A 17,123-nucleotide genomic window follows, 5' to 3' on the forward strand; every position below is an offset into this window, starting at 1 on the left:
TGTAGCTCTGTTCTGGGAATATACATTTGCTCATTCCCACTACTGTGCATTGAGAAGGTAACCAATACCTCTGAGAGTTGACCAGTCAGGCTCTGGAGCTGTATCTCTCAGCTCATGCACACATATTTCATTTAACCCAGGGGTTAACATTGACCGGGCTGCAAGCTATGACTGAATCAATCAATCACCTCTGAATCCAAATCAGCCTCATTGACAGTCCTGCAAACTCCCCGAGCAACTGTGTAAATTCCCAGGGTTTGTTGCATCCCTTCTGACACCACAGAAGAAGGGTGGAAAGCCTCCCTGGTATTTGAACAGTCCATGCAGAACAAGAGCGATGGGAGGATGAGAGAGTACCTTTGGATTCTGCTCTGTTTTGCCTCAATTAGACAAATAACTTCACAATCTTGCATCCCGATTCTCAAATCATTTAAAGGGGTGCAGAGTTAAAAAATAAAGGTGAGTTGACTCTACAGATTGGTGTGCAGGAAATAAAGTACAACCAGCATTGTGTGTGGAGGGATCCGTCAGTATCCTCTTGGGAATGCTAATGGAGGGGCAGTGAATTCTGTCTGTGTAACTCAATTAGTGTCTGTTCCTCCCAGAGTAAACAGTTCAGTCAGACTGTGCAGAGTGGAGCTTACACATTCATCTTGTACATCCATCTTCCTGGCTGGATAGAATTTTTGCCGGATGGAAAAGCTAATCGTGGAAAATCAGAACTGCAGTATACAGCAGCAGAGGAGAACACGGAGAGTCGGGCATGAGGCAGAAATGGAAGCGCATCCTCTTTTCTGGGACTGATCAATACTCACAGCAGGGGAGACATTTTACACCTTGAAAATATCAATGCTGGGTGACTTAATTAAGTTTATTAGGTTAGCCCAAAAATGAGTATGTGACTGAAATCAGCTGAATCTACATTAGTCATTGCCTTATTGGCCTATTGATTTTATTGCTAAAAGTCACCTTGAATAAAAGCTGATTTTGAACACCACAGCTAATATCTATTCCGCCCAATTCACAATATAATTTTAAAGAATAGTTAGACATATTATATATTTTGGGAAATAGGCTACACACACACCTTCTGACTACTTAATTACTTTTTGGGCTTCTATTGCTGTTTTTAGTGCACCTGAAAAATGACAGGAAGGAGGGGAGAGAGAGGAGATGAAACACACCAAAGGGCCAAAGGGTCAGGGGTCAGGATCGACTCCGGGCCACAGCCAAGGTCAGCTCTACCGGGTGAGCTAGAGTTCACCCCTGCACTTTGATTTGTGGTGGTATTTGCGGTGGTATTATTGAGCAAATATTCATAATAAAACAACAAAAATCTGTCACTGTCTCATACTATCACTATATATCATTATCTACTAATAAAATAATTTGACATTCAAATATGAAGATAATAAGTATATGTGAAACAAGCCTCCTTAAATTCTGCTCCGCTTTCTTTCTCTCCCCCTGAGGCCTCTATTGTGTGTCACTTTGCATTCTGCCTTGGTTTGTGCAGAGCTGCCGAACTTTGGTGCACTGGCCAATAATTCCAATTTGGGAAAACAAGAAAATGATTGTCTGAACTTACCTGTGATGTTTAACAAGTGTATATGTGTGTACTTGTTGCCATAAACCAATGACAAATACAGACAAAAGGCAAGTGTGGAATTGATGGAAATCAAGCTTTATATCTAAATCTCTTTGATCTGTTAGGGGACACAAACCTTTTCATAAGGTACCCTGAGAGGGATGCACTGGCCTTATCACATTACATTTAGCTGACACTTTTATCCAAAGCGACTTACATTTTTGCCCTATACACCGTAGACACAGCAACAGGGAGCTATTAGGGGTTAAGTGCCTTGCTCAAGGAGACAACGACATGGCCTAGCAGAGCCGGGGCCGGGGCACAAACCACCAACCCTCTGATTGAAAGACAGGCATGCTAACCACTTCGCCACAGTCACCCTGATAAATTGAGAGAAGTGACCTTAGATGAAATAAATCCAGAAAACAAAAATAGGAAACAAAAATAAAGCATTAAGATACACAAGGTACTGAAAGAGAGGGGAAATGAACGGGTGCTCCGCCCTTCAGCTAACTGTGGGCAGAAAATGACACAATGAGCTGAGAGAGATGTGTCTGCCACTGAAATAGAAGGTGGTTACGGCTTTGACTCCACACTTTCCAAATGTTTTGTTGACGTGGGAAAAGGATGGGCGTGTGTGTTTCTCTGGTTTAGTTGTGGATAGCATGTTACCACTACAATCCTCCTCTCCTCTCTATGCTGGACGGCGCTGTAAAATAAGCAACACACAGTGGCCAGCAATAATGTCAGGGGACCTTGGCTGACTCATTTATTATTAATGGAGGGTAGTAGAAGCATATTTCTTGAATATTGCATGACACTCATCACAGGATGCTTCAACTTTACAACTTTAAAAAGAAGTCTTTCCACTGATATTCCCAGTTACCCAAGGATGGGATTTGTAAATGAGCAAGAGCATATTGATTGTCTTAACCAACAGCTCCCGCAGGTTGTACTGCTGGACTATTTTGAGTGATGATGATAATGTGCTCCGAGAGAAATCCCAATGGGATCACAGAACCATTAAAACAGTCTGCTTGCTTTAAGTAAGCTTTCTGTGTCTGCAGGAATCGCTACACCAAGATGAAAGGGAGAGATGGGAGTGGAAAAGAAAGTGCATTACGAGTTATTCATATGCTTTTTAGGCCGAGGATAGTTGTGGTAAATAAACAGTGTTTATTTCATCTCTATGGTAGTTTTATTTCAGGAAGCCCCGTCCACTGACCCCCAGACAAAAAGACACTTCCTGTCTGATCTGGAAAGAAACAGGCTGCATTTCCCTGGAGGAGCAAGCCTGAGTGCAAAACATGAACTATTGACTATATAAGGAGCTTATGGACTTTGTCACCACAATACAGATCAGCTATACAGCCTGGATTATAAACAAATGTGAGTCATACCACGATGGGGAGTGTTTTTGGGAGGGAAACGAGGCACAAGAAAAGGAAGAGAAATGCGAAGTTATTGCACATGTGTCCACTTGTGAGCGGCCTGGCACTCACAATGAATGAGAGGGAACCTCCAGTAGCTCATCCACTCATTCACATGTCGCTTCAGCCTTTTAAATAGATTAGCGGAGGCTTTTGTCCCTGCGCTTTCTCCCCGTCCCTTTCCTCTCTGAGCTCTTAAGGTGAAGTATCAGTCTGTGAGAGAGGCAGTGAGGACAGGGATGGGTTTCCATGGCGACGGCAACTCAGCGAACTCTGTCTCTTTCCGTGATTGTGGGTTTAATTGGATATCGTAGAGGGAGAACAAAAACACAGTTAAGTGGAGTGACATGAATGAAATGAAGCTCTGAATGATTAATGGTGATTATATAAGAGCTGTAGTACACAAGGAGCATGGTGAGCGCTTCAGAGAGCATGATGTCGAGGAAGAGAGAAGGGACCGCTTGGCATGAATAAATAACATACAACATCCATCATCCATAACATATGCTTTCAAATACAAGGTTCATTATTATTTAGAGATAACTATACTCACTGTATGTATGTTATCTTTGGCCAACAGTGTTTTGCTCAGCCAGTTGTAATATTTCATGGAATCCTTTTGCAGTCAATATGATGTGCAGCCTCAAAAAACGCTGTTGTGGTTCAACAATTTTATGTTTCCTTGCAGGCAAAGACACACATATAGCCCACACTCAAAATGCGCTGAGTCATTCTTGCACATGCTGTCAACTTGATTAGGATTCAAAATAATTAAGAATAGAATTGCCACTAAAGTGTAGGTGTGACGCACAACACAAGCTCTATTACTGCTGGGAATGCCAGCACTAAAAATTTATAATTTGAGAAATAAAAAAGGTAATACTGCAAAAGCACATACTGATGATGAGAAAACATCCCGAGAGAGACACAAACTTGACTGTGAAATAAAAAACTAAGTGATCAAGCATAAGCAGGTTAGTTTCCAGTTGGGTGATATCTAGTTATGAGCACTTTGTCTATCAGAGCTTTGAGTATTGTTTTGGGGATTTGTATATAAAAAAGGCATAAACCACACCTTTGTTTCACAAATATCATCAGACAGAGAAAAAATATCACAAATACCAAACAAGGCCATGGTAAATCAAATAAAGCTGACCTTTGCATCACTGGGGAAACCCAGTGATAACACATGATGCTTAGAAACCACCCTACCAATACAATGTTACATTGTAGTGAGTGATAGTGAGTCTTGCACTGCATGCATATGAATTGTTTTGGGTTTTGCAGGAGTGAACGTTGTATTAGGCAGTTATGACTAACACCTTCCCATTTCTGCTCAAAATACAAACAATAGCCCAACAGTGAATTCAAGAAGTAATTTAATGTAATTCAGTTCTTTAAAGAATCCCTTTCCACTAGCTTGCTGCAGCTCATTTGATGATCCACGTATTTGCTCTGGTTTATTATGTGTACCCTCATCACTGAGCTGACACTCTTTGTAACAATCAATAGTACGGAGTACAAAGGTTGCATCATTTTAATACTTTTAAGAATCAATTCATAAAGCTTATATTCTGTCACCTCTTTACAAAAAGGAACTTCCTGAATTAACACAAATGGAAGATTGCAGTCAGATGGGTTGCCATCGGGGTGTGATGCTGCCCTCTATTGGCTGCTGGGCCTTACTGCAAACTGTCTTAAAATAAAGCACAACTAGACTATTTCAGTAAAAACATCTTAGATTACAAAGTATGATCACAACTTCAGAAGAATAATGTAGTCTTTATGGTTAAACAAATGCATCATAGTAAACGTTTAAACCTACAAAATATATAAGATAAGATAAAATAAGATGATCCTTTATTAGTCCCGCAGTGGGGAAATTACAGGATTACAGCAGCATTGCTCACAAGTGAATAAAGGATTTTATTTTAAATCAAGTAATATAAATAAACAGTAATAGAAAACAATAAAAAAAAACCAGTAAAACAGTAAAGAAGAATATTAAATATACAGACTGAATAAAACAAATAATAATATATATATATATATATATATATATAGTTTGATGAATTATGAATATGGCATAAAATTATACTTTGCATCATCTTTGAATTCTTGATTTATGGAAGTATTTGTTTCAAAGGTTTTATTGAGGAAGTACCATATAAGTATTTACTGAACTGTATCTCAGTGGGGGTCTGAGGGGAAACTACTGTAAACCACTAGGTGGTGCTGATAGACGGTGAAGAATAAAAGGCTGCATCAAGGTAAACCTCTGGACATTATTGTGTAACAATTTAGGCAACAAATAGCTTTCTGATTGATCCCAATAGTTTGGTTTTCATACACAAAATGTGGTGCTCACTTTCACCTGTCTTTCAGAAACTTCTTTTTCATTTTCAGTACCATGTATGACCAATTCCATTGCCAAGTCAAATTAATTGTATTGATATCGCCCAATATCAAAAATTAAAAAGATGTGCCTCAGGTGGATTTAAACAATGATGCAGTTCAATCAATAATATGCAGGGAAAAGAAATATCCTGGCTTCCTTATTGTTTATGTTTCTTCTTCTGTCTTACAAGGGGAGTCAAACTAAAAACACAATGTACGTTTAAAATATTTTCAAGAATATATAGTGTAATTTTGACTGAATTAAATTTTTTACTGATCTTAAATATTCTAGAAACGTGTTCCAGGGTGATGTCCATTTCCCGGATCTGATAAATGTGAGGTCCTCTCCAGAGTGTCATTGGATCAGATAAAATGTGAGCTACTGCTCTCTGCTAAGGAAGGTCATGACCTGCTGATGTAAATGTGTTAGTGACCGACATGTAACCTGGGGAACCCAAATACGGGGGTGGGGGTTGGAACTACTCTGGCGAAAATCCATTTACATCTGCTTATCCGGGGTCGGGTCACAGTGGCCGCAGGCCCAGCAGGCTGACCCTGGCTTCCCTCTCAACAGCAATATTTTCCAGCTCATTCTGGAGGATCCCGAAGCATTCCCCGGCCAGCTGGGAGATATAATCCCCTTAAGCGTGTCCTTGGTCTTCTCCGGGGTCTCCTACCAGTTGGACGTGCCCAGAAAATCTAATGGGAGGCATCCAGGAAGCATCCTGATTATATATATATATATATATATATATATATATATATATATATATATATATATATATATATATATATATATATATATATATTTATTTTCTTATTTTTTCTTTGTATCTAATTATCTGAGGGTTTCTTAATTGCTACAAATGTAGGATCGGAATATATACACATTATGCTTCTGCATATACCTTTTCAGTCATTTTTACTATATTAAATTGTATACAGGCTTTACTCATTGTATTGTATGTGACGACTGAATAAAACACACTACTACTATACAGTAGCCCTGTTGCTCAGTTTTACAGGAACAGCAATCTCCAACTATATTGTTACTTGTATAATCAGAATCAGCGTTAAGTGTGTACAGTACACATACAATGAATATGACTTATCTAAATGTACATGCACAGATAAAGACATACGGCTACAAACAGGCAACAGGCAACATCTTCAAAATGTGAGAGTAGCTGTGTTCTCCATGTTTCAGTCTTATACAATAACTCATATAGCCAACTCAGACCACAATATTCTCACACACACACACACACACACACACACACACACACACACACACACACACACACACACACACACACACACAGTGCTATATCATTCTTTAGATTAAAGTGCCTACATTATGATGATGTGATTTTGTCAGAAGGGCGAAGACACTGACAGCAGAGTTAGAATGGAACAGCTTAGATGTTGAGTGAGCATGACTGTAACAGTGATGATGGTGCAGTGATACTATAATGAAGGTAAACATGTGAAGCACATAAGAATAAACCAACTGTCTCTCCATTTTTTAAGTGTCATTATGTATTGCCTTGTGATCAGCACATGCTCACTCTTACATGTAGGTATGTTTGTTTCTAAATTGACACAAATATAACAAGTACATACATGATGTATATAGCTAGGTTACAAATTAACCATGCATATTAAATGCAAGAGAAAATAAACAGCATTAAATACGTCTGTATCAATACCTAGATCAAAGACACAGGGAAATATAACTAAACTAAATGCTAACAGCAACAACTCTGCACACAAAAATGACTTTGATTAAACTGTATTATTTGCCTACGATCCTTCTATTGCCTTTTATTTTGACAGACTCGTACTTCCGGGTCGCCTGATTGCTTTGCGTCTGTTCAAGACGTCTGTTTCTCTTTTTACAAAAAAAAGAAGAAGAAAAAAGAAGGATTTGCAAAAAACAAAATCGGCTCGTTATCGATCAGAACGTACACGGACCAGATGCAAGCCTCGTTGTTCACTTTTAGCAGCCATCACTGGTCTCATTGTAATCGTTTCCTCAAATGAATCCTCCCAAATGGCCCCCTTACGTCACACATTTCTACTTCATGTGTGGAATGCTATACATGTGAGAGGGTGGGGCGTGGCCGCACGCAGTTTAGTTCGGTTCAAATTCAATTTGCCTTGAAGAATGTAAATCAAAACCCCCTGGCATTTACAAAATGGGATTGGCTGATGGATTTCCTTTTCTTCTTACGATAGGTCAAAATAGATGGTTGTATGCTTAACGAAGGGTTGGGCCGCCATGCTCTCCACCCACATTATCACCACTTTTATTCCTGTCAAAGAGACACTGCTACCAAGACAGTTCACGTCCTACTCCACTACGATATTGTGTAAAACATCGAAGAGTAAACACACAAGAAGTTACGCCAAAAGGTACGCCCTATTTATTGTTCGTGTAAAAACGTACGCAAAACATACCACTCAACAGAAACGCCCGTTAAACTCTTTACACACCCTTTAAAACGAGAAATTGAGGATTAAAAAATAAGTTTTGGGAACTCCTAAAATGTTAATTTAAATAAACATATAACAAAACGTGTAACAAAACGTAAAGTGTAAAGCACTCTCGCCAACTCCCAAGCTAAAATACGACGTCCTGTCTTCCGAACTGACGTCAGACGGGAGAGAAAGTGGTCGAGCAGGGACTATCTCGTCGTGGTTCTGTACTCTTTGTTGGATGTGTGCTGTGGATGACAACCGTCCAGCCCGTCGCAACAACAGCAGCATCAGTGTCTCTATCATCGCGAACGCCGAGGGGAGTGAAGCGAACCGGGGGAAGGAGAGATAGATAGAGAGAGAGAGAGAGAGAGAGAGAGAGAGAGTGAGCGTGTGTGAGAGAGAGAGCGAGCGAGAGAGAGAGAGAAAGGATTTACGGACACCGACCGAGCATGGCTACCCAAACGACTGCATCATGCACTGGATCCACTCTGTTGCAGCCAATCAGCGAAATTATCAATCTCCCCGTTGACCAGGTATGTTTTTTTTGGAAAGAGCTACATATTGATACACGAACCTCCTGAGTTGATGATACATTTTCACACCACCTCCTCCATTGTCGTTAGCTAGCATGAGCGCATACGACGTTAGCAGAGGCTGATGATGCGCAGCGCTATTCTCCCCTCCCGTTAGCCGAGCCTTCATACATTGCGGATTGACTGGAAACGAAAGCACACAATCCCCGTTAGTGTTTCCACCATCAGCTAGCTCCCATATTAGGCTACACCACAGCTAATGCCTTTTGTCTCTTCCCATCGATGCCCCGGAGCCTAATCCAGTGGTTCTCCAACTGGACTCCGAGAACCGTCGGAGAGCCCTTTGATCTGCTTTACATCAGATCACCGCTATAATCTGGATTAACCAGTTTAATGTATCCTAACAGTCACTTGAAGTTAGCCCTGTAATAGCGTGTAAATCACGGTTAGGCCGCAATGACCACTGTTATCCCCTTTGCTAAGAAACAAACTACAAAATAATCTAGTTTTATGTAAAATGACCACGCTCATTTGTAATGGCAGTCTTTTCTCATTTTCAAGCAGCGCTGTAATGGGTTGGGCAACCGCTGGAGGTGAGATTAGTCCGGAATCATGGGATTATATTAGCTACTTATAGTTTTCTCAAGTGGAATTCATTGCAATGTTTGTGCAAAAGTTTGCATTTGCAAATAGGTTTTTCACTTTCAGGACACCACACCTAAACCACAGCATGTGCATGTATGCAAAAAAGGGTATTTCCGTATCAATGGTTTCATCGTTCACCCGAGCCAGTGCGGGAGCGTCTAGTCATGTCAGCTCATATCAGGGTTGGTTTGACGAGGCTTCTATTGAGAAACGCAAATGCAGAGTGCCACTATGGCTTGTCTGGGGAAACATTGAAATATCCCATGTTAACAATGGTGGTCATGTTCCTCAATTGCCAAAATCAGTACGAGTAAGAATTTCTTGTAAAGAGCCAGACTAGATTTTTTTGTTTCTACTTATACTGGCATCGTTTTTAATGTGTATCTTCGCCCTGAGTCATGAGTTGCAGAATCACTTGATTGCTTTACTCTTTCCTTATCAGCATGAGGTCACATACAGATCCTACTTCCCTCTTCTGCCAGGGTTTCTTCCATGTGAGGCTCATGACTCACTCCCCTCTTGCCACTGGGCCTCAGCGAAGCCTTGTTGTACACACCTGATTTTAGAAAGGGGTCTAGGGAGAGGTTTCTATTGTCAACTGTGATAGGGGAAGTTTGAATGTTAAGTCGTGACAAAAAGTGTCGGTGGTTTCCAAGTCTTGTCACCACTTTTATACGGGAATATTTTAAATGTAATGCTCAAAATCATGAATTAAAAAAATGTGCCAATGAGAACTTGGCCTATTTATCAGACCCCAATGCACACAGTGACTAACCTCTTAACTCCTTGTCTTGTTGTGGATCAAACAACAAACCCATCCGACCATCTTTAATTTTTTCATCCAACCTGCATCTGCAGACCGGAACATTTCATTGTGTCTCATATAAAGCGCTCGAGCCCGTGTTCGGAATGTCCCTCGGTGAAGACAAACTTTTTAAAGTGACATGCTCTGCTTTCTCTCATAAACACATTCTCTAAACTTGGCACGGAGATCAAGTGCATTCAGCGCGGTGCCTCCAAGAAGGAGAACAACCCCATAGCGCTAAATAGATGTATACTTATTAGAATGATTATAAGAATGAAATGTTTGTGACACATGGGTGAAAGAAAACATTCTTAAAAAGTACTTTGTAAAAGCATATCCCTTTCTAACTCGAGACAATGACATCATTAGCATGAGGCTACCCCACAGTTTTACAATGCTACGGTAGCTCTAGAATAGTTGTTGGCTACATTGCTAATTCTGATCATTTGCGTGAGTCTGGAACCACAATTATCAATTGTCAACAATAGTTTATACACGTTCTACAGCGTGTTTTATGTCTGGACACTCGTCATACCCAATACCTTAGTTTCATAGCACAGGAAGTCTAGCAACTCTCATGCAGCAAACGAGGAGTCACCCCTCTGTGTCTTTTGGTTTATTGAAATATACATTTTGACTCTCGGAGATACTCTCCTGACTGTGCTCAGTTGTTTCTCACCATTTTAAGTAAATACTGAGTAAGAGTAAGGGGCAGTGTACGAACGAGACGCACAGTACAATCACGGGCCACGCCGCTTTGTTGAACAGGTGTCACCCTCGTGTCGATGTGGTCTGTTAGCTTCCTGCCAACAGGGTTCCCTACTGTGCCAAAACCGCTGTCGACACAACCGAAATCAATAGAGCCACTCGGATACGGTATGATCAGTGTGGCTCACTGACACTGACACTCCTCTTCATGGAGCTGCTCCACTGTGTGGCACCTCACTGTATGTTGGACTGTATGTATCCCATGGGAGAGACAGGCCTGTGCACTGGCCTGTGCCAGAGCTATAATAGGAGCTGTGAAATGTGAACTGACATTCTACTTCTCCCTCTCTCTCTCTTCTTCTCTCCCTTCCTTTCTTCTTCTCTTTCTCTTTCTCTCTCTCTATCTCACACACACACACACACACACACAGCCGGTCCCCTCTCAGTATCATGCCGTTACTACTTTGACGAAGTCCTCCTGCATTTTTGTGCACCTACACAAACACTGTTCACCCGCTCCGGTTCAGGGGTTCTGGTACAAAAAAAATTACAAATTACACATCCTGATCCCAAGCTGCGTCTGCCCCAGATTTAGTTGCCTTGCGTTCTTTTCATCTGCTTGTCATGAACGTTGTGGAATGAAGGCCATGTACAGTATGAAGTGTTGCTCTTAGCCTTGAAGACATTAACCTGACAGTGTTCATGAAGGATGTCCTTGACATTTTACTGCATCGTGTCTGGCCTCCCCCCCTCATCTCTAGCTTAAACACCCACTTGTTCAGCTACTGCTGTAGCCATCTCCACTGGCCTTGCACAATATACTTTATTTTAGTTCTCTTTAAGCTCATCATGTGGCACACACATATGGTACTGCTGTTTTAAAAAAAAACTACTTATGCATGGTGGTTGGTACTGATCTCAATCCCTTCAAGATTTAGCATCTTATTATTACACTGACACAATTAAGCAGACCTGCCTTGCAGATTAGCTATTTTCAGGGGCAGCTTGTGACTGAGTCGGGTCCAATTTCTTGGGTTGAACATTTACTGTCACTGTCGAGGATGCATGTTAAAATCCTACCGGTATGCTTTTCATACTGACATCATTTGTGCTGTGCTGCCAGGTTTGATTTCAGGTCAGGTTTCCAATAAAGCATCCAACAGGGCATGGCATCATAAAGCATGCTATTGAGTTTCAGACTGAAATTTGGAAACCTGTTGACTCATACAGCCTCTTGCCTTGCAGTCATTAGGTGTTTGCTGGTTCCAAACCTCGTGCTATTTATGACAGAAAACCAGAAAGCGACCCACTTGACTAAAATGACCCCTCTGTACTTTATTTAATAATTTAAAATAAGGTTCGAAGCCTAGACTAGGTTCGCAACGTTTTTCGCTTCAACGGAAACATCAATGTTTAGCTATTTATTCATAATTGATATTGAAAGGGTGGTTGCCTCTGGGAAAGGACTTTTGTAACTCATTTGTAGCATCAGCTGTGAAGTCCTGCTACAGCTGCAGCTGTTTCAATAAGCAGCAGCTGGGCGCCGGTCCAATCTCACCACTGGCTTTTTCACACATACAATGAGCCTTAACAACTTGCTGTTTGTTTGTGATGCTCTTCATTGTCTTTGAGAGACGGAGACACGCCCTTCTTTATTGTTGATGGAGATGCTATACTGTATCTTTTGTTGGACGTATCTAATGCTCCAGATAAAGGTGGTGAGACCTGAGGAAGTTTGAAATGTAAGGTTTCGTTGTCAGGATTATTTAATTGACATAATTATAAATGTTAAGTATGTACTATTTGGATCAGTGGAGACTTTTGGATGATGTAATGTTATTACTGTCAACAATGACCGTAAAAACAGCTTGTCAGCAGATAATCGTTGACAGGAGTGACGGTATTGTAGAATTTACTGGCTATGTTTGACGAATACATTTCTACCTCTTGATACTGAGGAATAATGTCCTGTGGCGGGCACATTGCTCTCACTTATGATAACCTAACAAAAGAAAATATTAACTAATTCCATACATTGTATTTTAATCCAGAACAGCAGAACTTGAATGCCTATATTTAGGAATGGGCAGTAAACTTGCAATTCTGTTTTTTCCAGCTCGTACATCATTTCAGTGTACCCATGACGTCTAAAGCTGCAGTTATAGGTACCAGCTCACACACACACTCGTACAGGCGGTGCTGCTGCGTGTCCTGTGGTCACAAAAGGCTTGCGGTACAATCGGTCTTCTGTTTATGTGACATATTGGATTGCAGTTTGTCACAGTCAACGTCCACGTCTTTTATCACGATAACAAGCCCCCTTTTGTTGTATGCTGCTGCATTTTTCGGCAGGCCATTGTACTGTAGGCCTCTGAGCCCACCCAGTGCTGAGGGTTTGACTCCCAGCTTTCCTTTTATCCACTGACAGTTGCCTGCTATCAACGACACACGTCTCACACTGGAACACCCCGAATGGCTCGGTTAAAATGAGTTTCATTCATTTCTAAATCGGTAGTGAAAGCGTGTAATGTCGAGGCGACTGCCCTTTTATTGTAAACAATAATACATCTGGATCTCTGTCCAACAATCAGAATATGTATCTCATAATGTTAAGATTTTTAATGAGTGGACTTTTCTCAGAGGTGGTAAGGTTTTGGGGAGCTTTGCCTGAAGAATGCCAACTTGGATTCCCTCTGAGGTCCCCTGCTGCTGGCTGAGTCCCCAAAGCCCCGGGCTTGGGAGCGCTCAGCTGGTCTTACTTTTAAGCCCTCGGGTCTTGTCAGAGTTTCTCTACCTCCCTTTTGTCTTTAATTGTCTCTCTCTGGGGAGTCTTATGCCTCCCCAATTGATTTATTTCCCCTCAGCTCTCTCTAATGGAGCGCTGCTGGCTGCTGCCATGATTATAGTACACAATCAAGACAAGCATGTGTGATTTCTCCTGGGGAATATGGAAAGACTTGGCTATAATGTTAACATCACTGGGTGCTTGACAACAGGCAGCAAAGTAATGGTTACAAACAGGCAGCTCTTCATGAAGGGGGCTTAGACTGAATGAAGCTTGTCTGCGTGACATTTAATCCAGAGAAAAAGAAGCATTGATTATAGAGGCAGAGCTACTGATGCTGTAAGAAGTTTCAATTCAATCATTTAAATGTCATTTGTATCGCCCAATATCACCAATCACAAATTTGCCTCAGGGTTTGACAATCTGTACAACATCCAACATCCTCTGTCCTTGAACCCTCGGCTATGTTTATCCAGCACAAATAGCATTGTGTAATAATGTATCTATGATGAAGATAGCTATTCTGTATTGAGAGATTATGATTAATGATAGATACACTTGCTCCAGTAACCCCTAAACACTTCTTATCTTTTTTATTTTTTGTATTTATAAAGTTTGACACTACACTGTTTATTCCTTCATAGAGACCCAACGTTCTAACGCCACATCCGTTGTTCTACTCGGCTTCTGCAGTCACTCATTTATTTTATTGCTGTTTCTTGAAAAACTAAGCATGTTCTTTATTGTTTATTTTCTGTATCCTTATCCTGTATTGTTAGAGTTAAAGCATGAATAAATGCAGCCATGGTATTGTAAAGCCATTATAGTATCAATACAATTTAAAACGTGTTGCGCTAGCATTATGGAAGAGAAAAAAGTATTGGTTTCTGTTTCTTCTGCAGAGCTTTGTCTCTTGTGATCGAACAAAACACATGGACGGGCTCTCCGGGCTGTCATACAGTAGATATAGATGGGCATGGGGAACCCTGTGCATCTGTCAACCCTCTTCACTCTGAAGTGCTCTGCGTTGCCTCAAAAGTGGGCACATGACTCAGCTTACTAACTCATTAGTTCCCTTGCTAATGGCGTGGAGTTATGAGGGTGGATTTTGTTTCTGTGCTAAAAAAGCCTTCACCCTCGGATTAGAGTACCAGTTTAATGATGCATGGCACAGCGCAGGTTGGCACCGAGAACGTATTTTCAGGGAATCATTTGAACAGCTGTTTTTACAGGCCAAGCAAGTAGACAATGTTGTAGATTCAAGATAAATGCTAACAAGCCAGCCAGGGCTTGAAGATTTGCCTCTGGGTATGATAGGGCCGTCCCCATTCATTTATATGTATTTCTTACTTTGCAGTTGTTGGGCATTTTACAGAAATGTGTTAGCTCTTATGTTCAATTTCAGGCCAGGCCTCCAGTGTCTGTGTGATCATGGGTCTGAGGTCTTTAATTTCTCTACAAAACTCTTATGTGAAACAGCTGCACCTTTTCTGGTGTCTTCACTGTGCTCGGCCAGGAGTCCAATGGGATGAAGGAGATGCATCCAATATGAATGAGAGGACATGAATATGTATTAGTGTGACTTTGCACTGTCACTTCCATTGAGGTAAGTCAGTGAGGCCGTTCAGCTGATTCACCTTCACAGGAACAGATAGACTCTTGACACGTTCACCAAACCTCTCTCACCTTCCTGTTCAGCGGCTCTATGCTCCAATAAATAGCCAATCTGAGTATTGATCTTCCCCAACCACAAGTTGCGCTGTCATCTGAAAAGTTCGGCCACTGAATGAGGAGTTGATCCACGATGTTTACTCCTCAGGGCCTTCTGCCATTGATTCCCTTGAACTTGGCCACCTGTGCCACAAACGTCTATATAATCCGTGCTGAAAGGGGTGTACCTCTTAATTCAAATTTTTTTTTACATACATTTTTGAAAAACAAGTTGACTTGTATAGCACCCATCAAACACATTGTAAATCAAATCATTGAGAATTAGAAAAAGGGAAGATTTTGTAGCAATCCGATGCCGACGCCAGCAGCTCTGTACTGAGTTAATTCTGTGAGTGTCTGTATCAAATGTGCTTATTGTACATGATATTTTCAAAAATGCCTTACTGATTGTGTCACGTTGCAGCAGTTTCCATCAGCCACGGGTTCGAGCCTGCTACTTCAGTGTTTCTGGGTTATATCTGCTGCTATTTTTAAATATAGAAAGTGACCACAATTAAGTAATGGCTCACTGAAGTTGTTTCAGTCTTACTGATGCACTCGTTCTCTCTTGTGAGGTGTGAAAAAGCGCACAAGCTCTAAATGATTTGGAACAAGCATGTGTGCCCACAGACTGTAATGGGTTAAGCCATTTGTTTAATCCTTTTCTCATCTGAAAATAATGCTCATGAACTCAGACACGGCTTCAGACAAAACATCTTGCAGTGGCGGTTGAGGAAGTAGATGCTGTCTGTCGAGACATTGCCGCGCAGTAAAACAACCACAGAACATTGACCCAGCCAGAAGAAGTCTGTTGCTTCACATGCTTATGTAACATTAGCTTAGCATTTACAGTATTTTGTAAGATTACAGAAAAACCAGCCTCTTGTGTCGTTTTCAGTTCTGATACTTTGAGTGTATTTTTTTTACTGTGCCTGATCAACACTTACAACTGACCAGTGCAAAGTACTTTGTGGAGATCTGCCGTTTTAAAGGTTGTCTCCTCACTCTTAGCACACCATTGAGGACTTTTGCATATTCTGTAGTGTATCATAGCAACTGACTGCTTTTTCTTTTTTATCTAGGTAGTGGTTGCCAACGCTGGGAATATTCAGAGTTTCTTCTCTGAAATCCATGCCATTTCCCCTCTCCATACAAACTATTGTTACAAAGTCATAAGTCACTGATCATAACGTTCCTCCTTTCATAACACTCTTATAGTACTGCTATTTAGTTGAGGGCAGAATTAGTGCTTCCTGTGGGATATCTGATATCTTGTATTGTTGAAGGCTGGTGCTTCAGATGGTGTACTACTTGAAGAAGTATCTTCCTGTATCACTTTCAAGCCACAAACAAGCAGTTGTTTGAGAGCTGCTAATGTGCTGCATTACTTGGCAGAAGAGGCTGCTCTTACAAATCCGTCAAGCTCTTGTGGATGAATAGTTCCCTTTGGGAACTATAATAGTTCCCAAGGGGGTTCAATAATCATTAATGATGCTTTATATTTCTAGTGGCGGTTCTTGATTTGGGTTTAGGCCACAGAACGACAGAGCAGAATCCCATTAGAGAATGGACAAACTATTGATTTCCATGCAAAAAGTTAAAAGCAGGCAGTTAAGCTTCTTCACCCGATCATTCTTCCACCAATCCCTTGTAGACGATGCCGTTTTTCCTCACCACCTTAAGTTTGTTGTTCACAAAATGTGCAGACTCTCGGCTACAAACACAAAGTGAATTATGTCTATTGGAAGAGAGGATCGCCTTTTGGTTTTAGTCTCAGATGATGATATTTTGGTGATCTCAACAAGTTGTAAGACATTATTTGAACAGTTTCAAACCTCGTTTATTGAACCTCTGTCTTCATATGTTGATGGAGCTTCAGCTGTGGCCCCATGTCCAAACAACAGGTGGTCGGGGCTGGCTCGGTGAGCCGAGCAGCTGGTAATTATTCTGTTTATTGGTGTGTTTTTCTGGTCCAATATCGATGTGGCATCATGATCAGATCTGGGCATATACACATCTGAGTTCAAGTCCTTCACATAAA

General features: G+C 41.1%; 1 protein-coding gene across 1 annotated transcript in view; it reads left to right on the forward strand.

The window, feature by feature from the left end:
• Positions 1 to 8,345: 8,345 nt before the first annotated feature.
• Positions 8,346 to 17,123, forward strand: part of mboat2a (membrane bound O-acyltransferase domain containing 2a) — a gene marked incomplete at its 5' end in the record, with an annotated part of 38,129 nt that continues 29,351 nt past the window's right edge. Inside the window, one exon of the mRNA XM_079221230.1 lies at positions 8,346 to 8,429. Within this exon, the coding sequence (XP_079077356.1) occupies positions 8,346 to 8,429 (84 nt within the window). The remainder of the gene's footprint in view (positions 8,430 to 17,123) is intronic.

This window comes from Taurulus bubalis (genome assembly GCF_910589615.1).
Source record: "Taurulus bubalis genome assembly, chromosome: 1".
Taxonomy (NCBI): Eukaryota; Metazoa; Chordata; class Actinopteri; order Perciformes; family Cottidae; genus Taurulus; species Taurulus bubalis.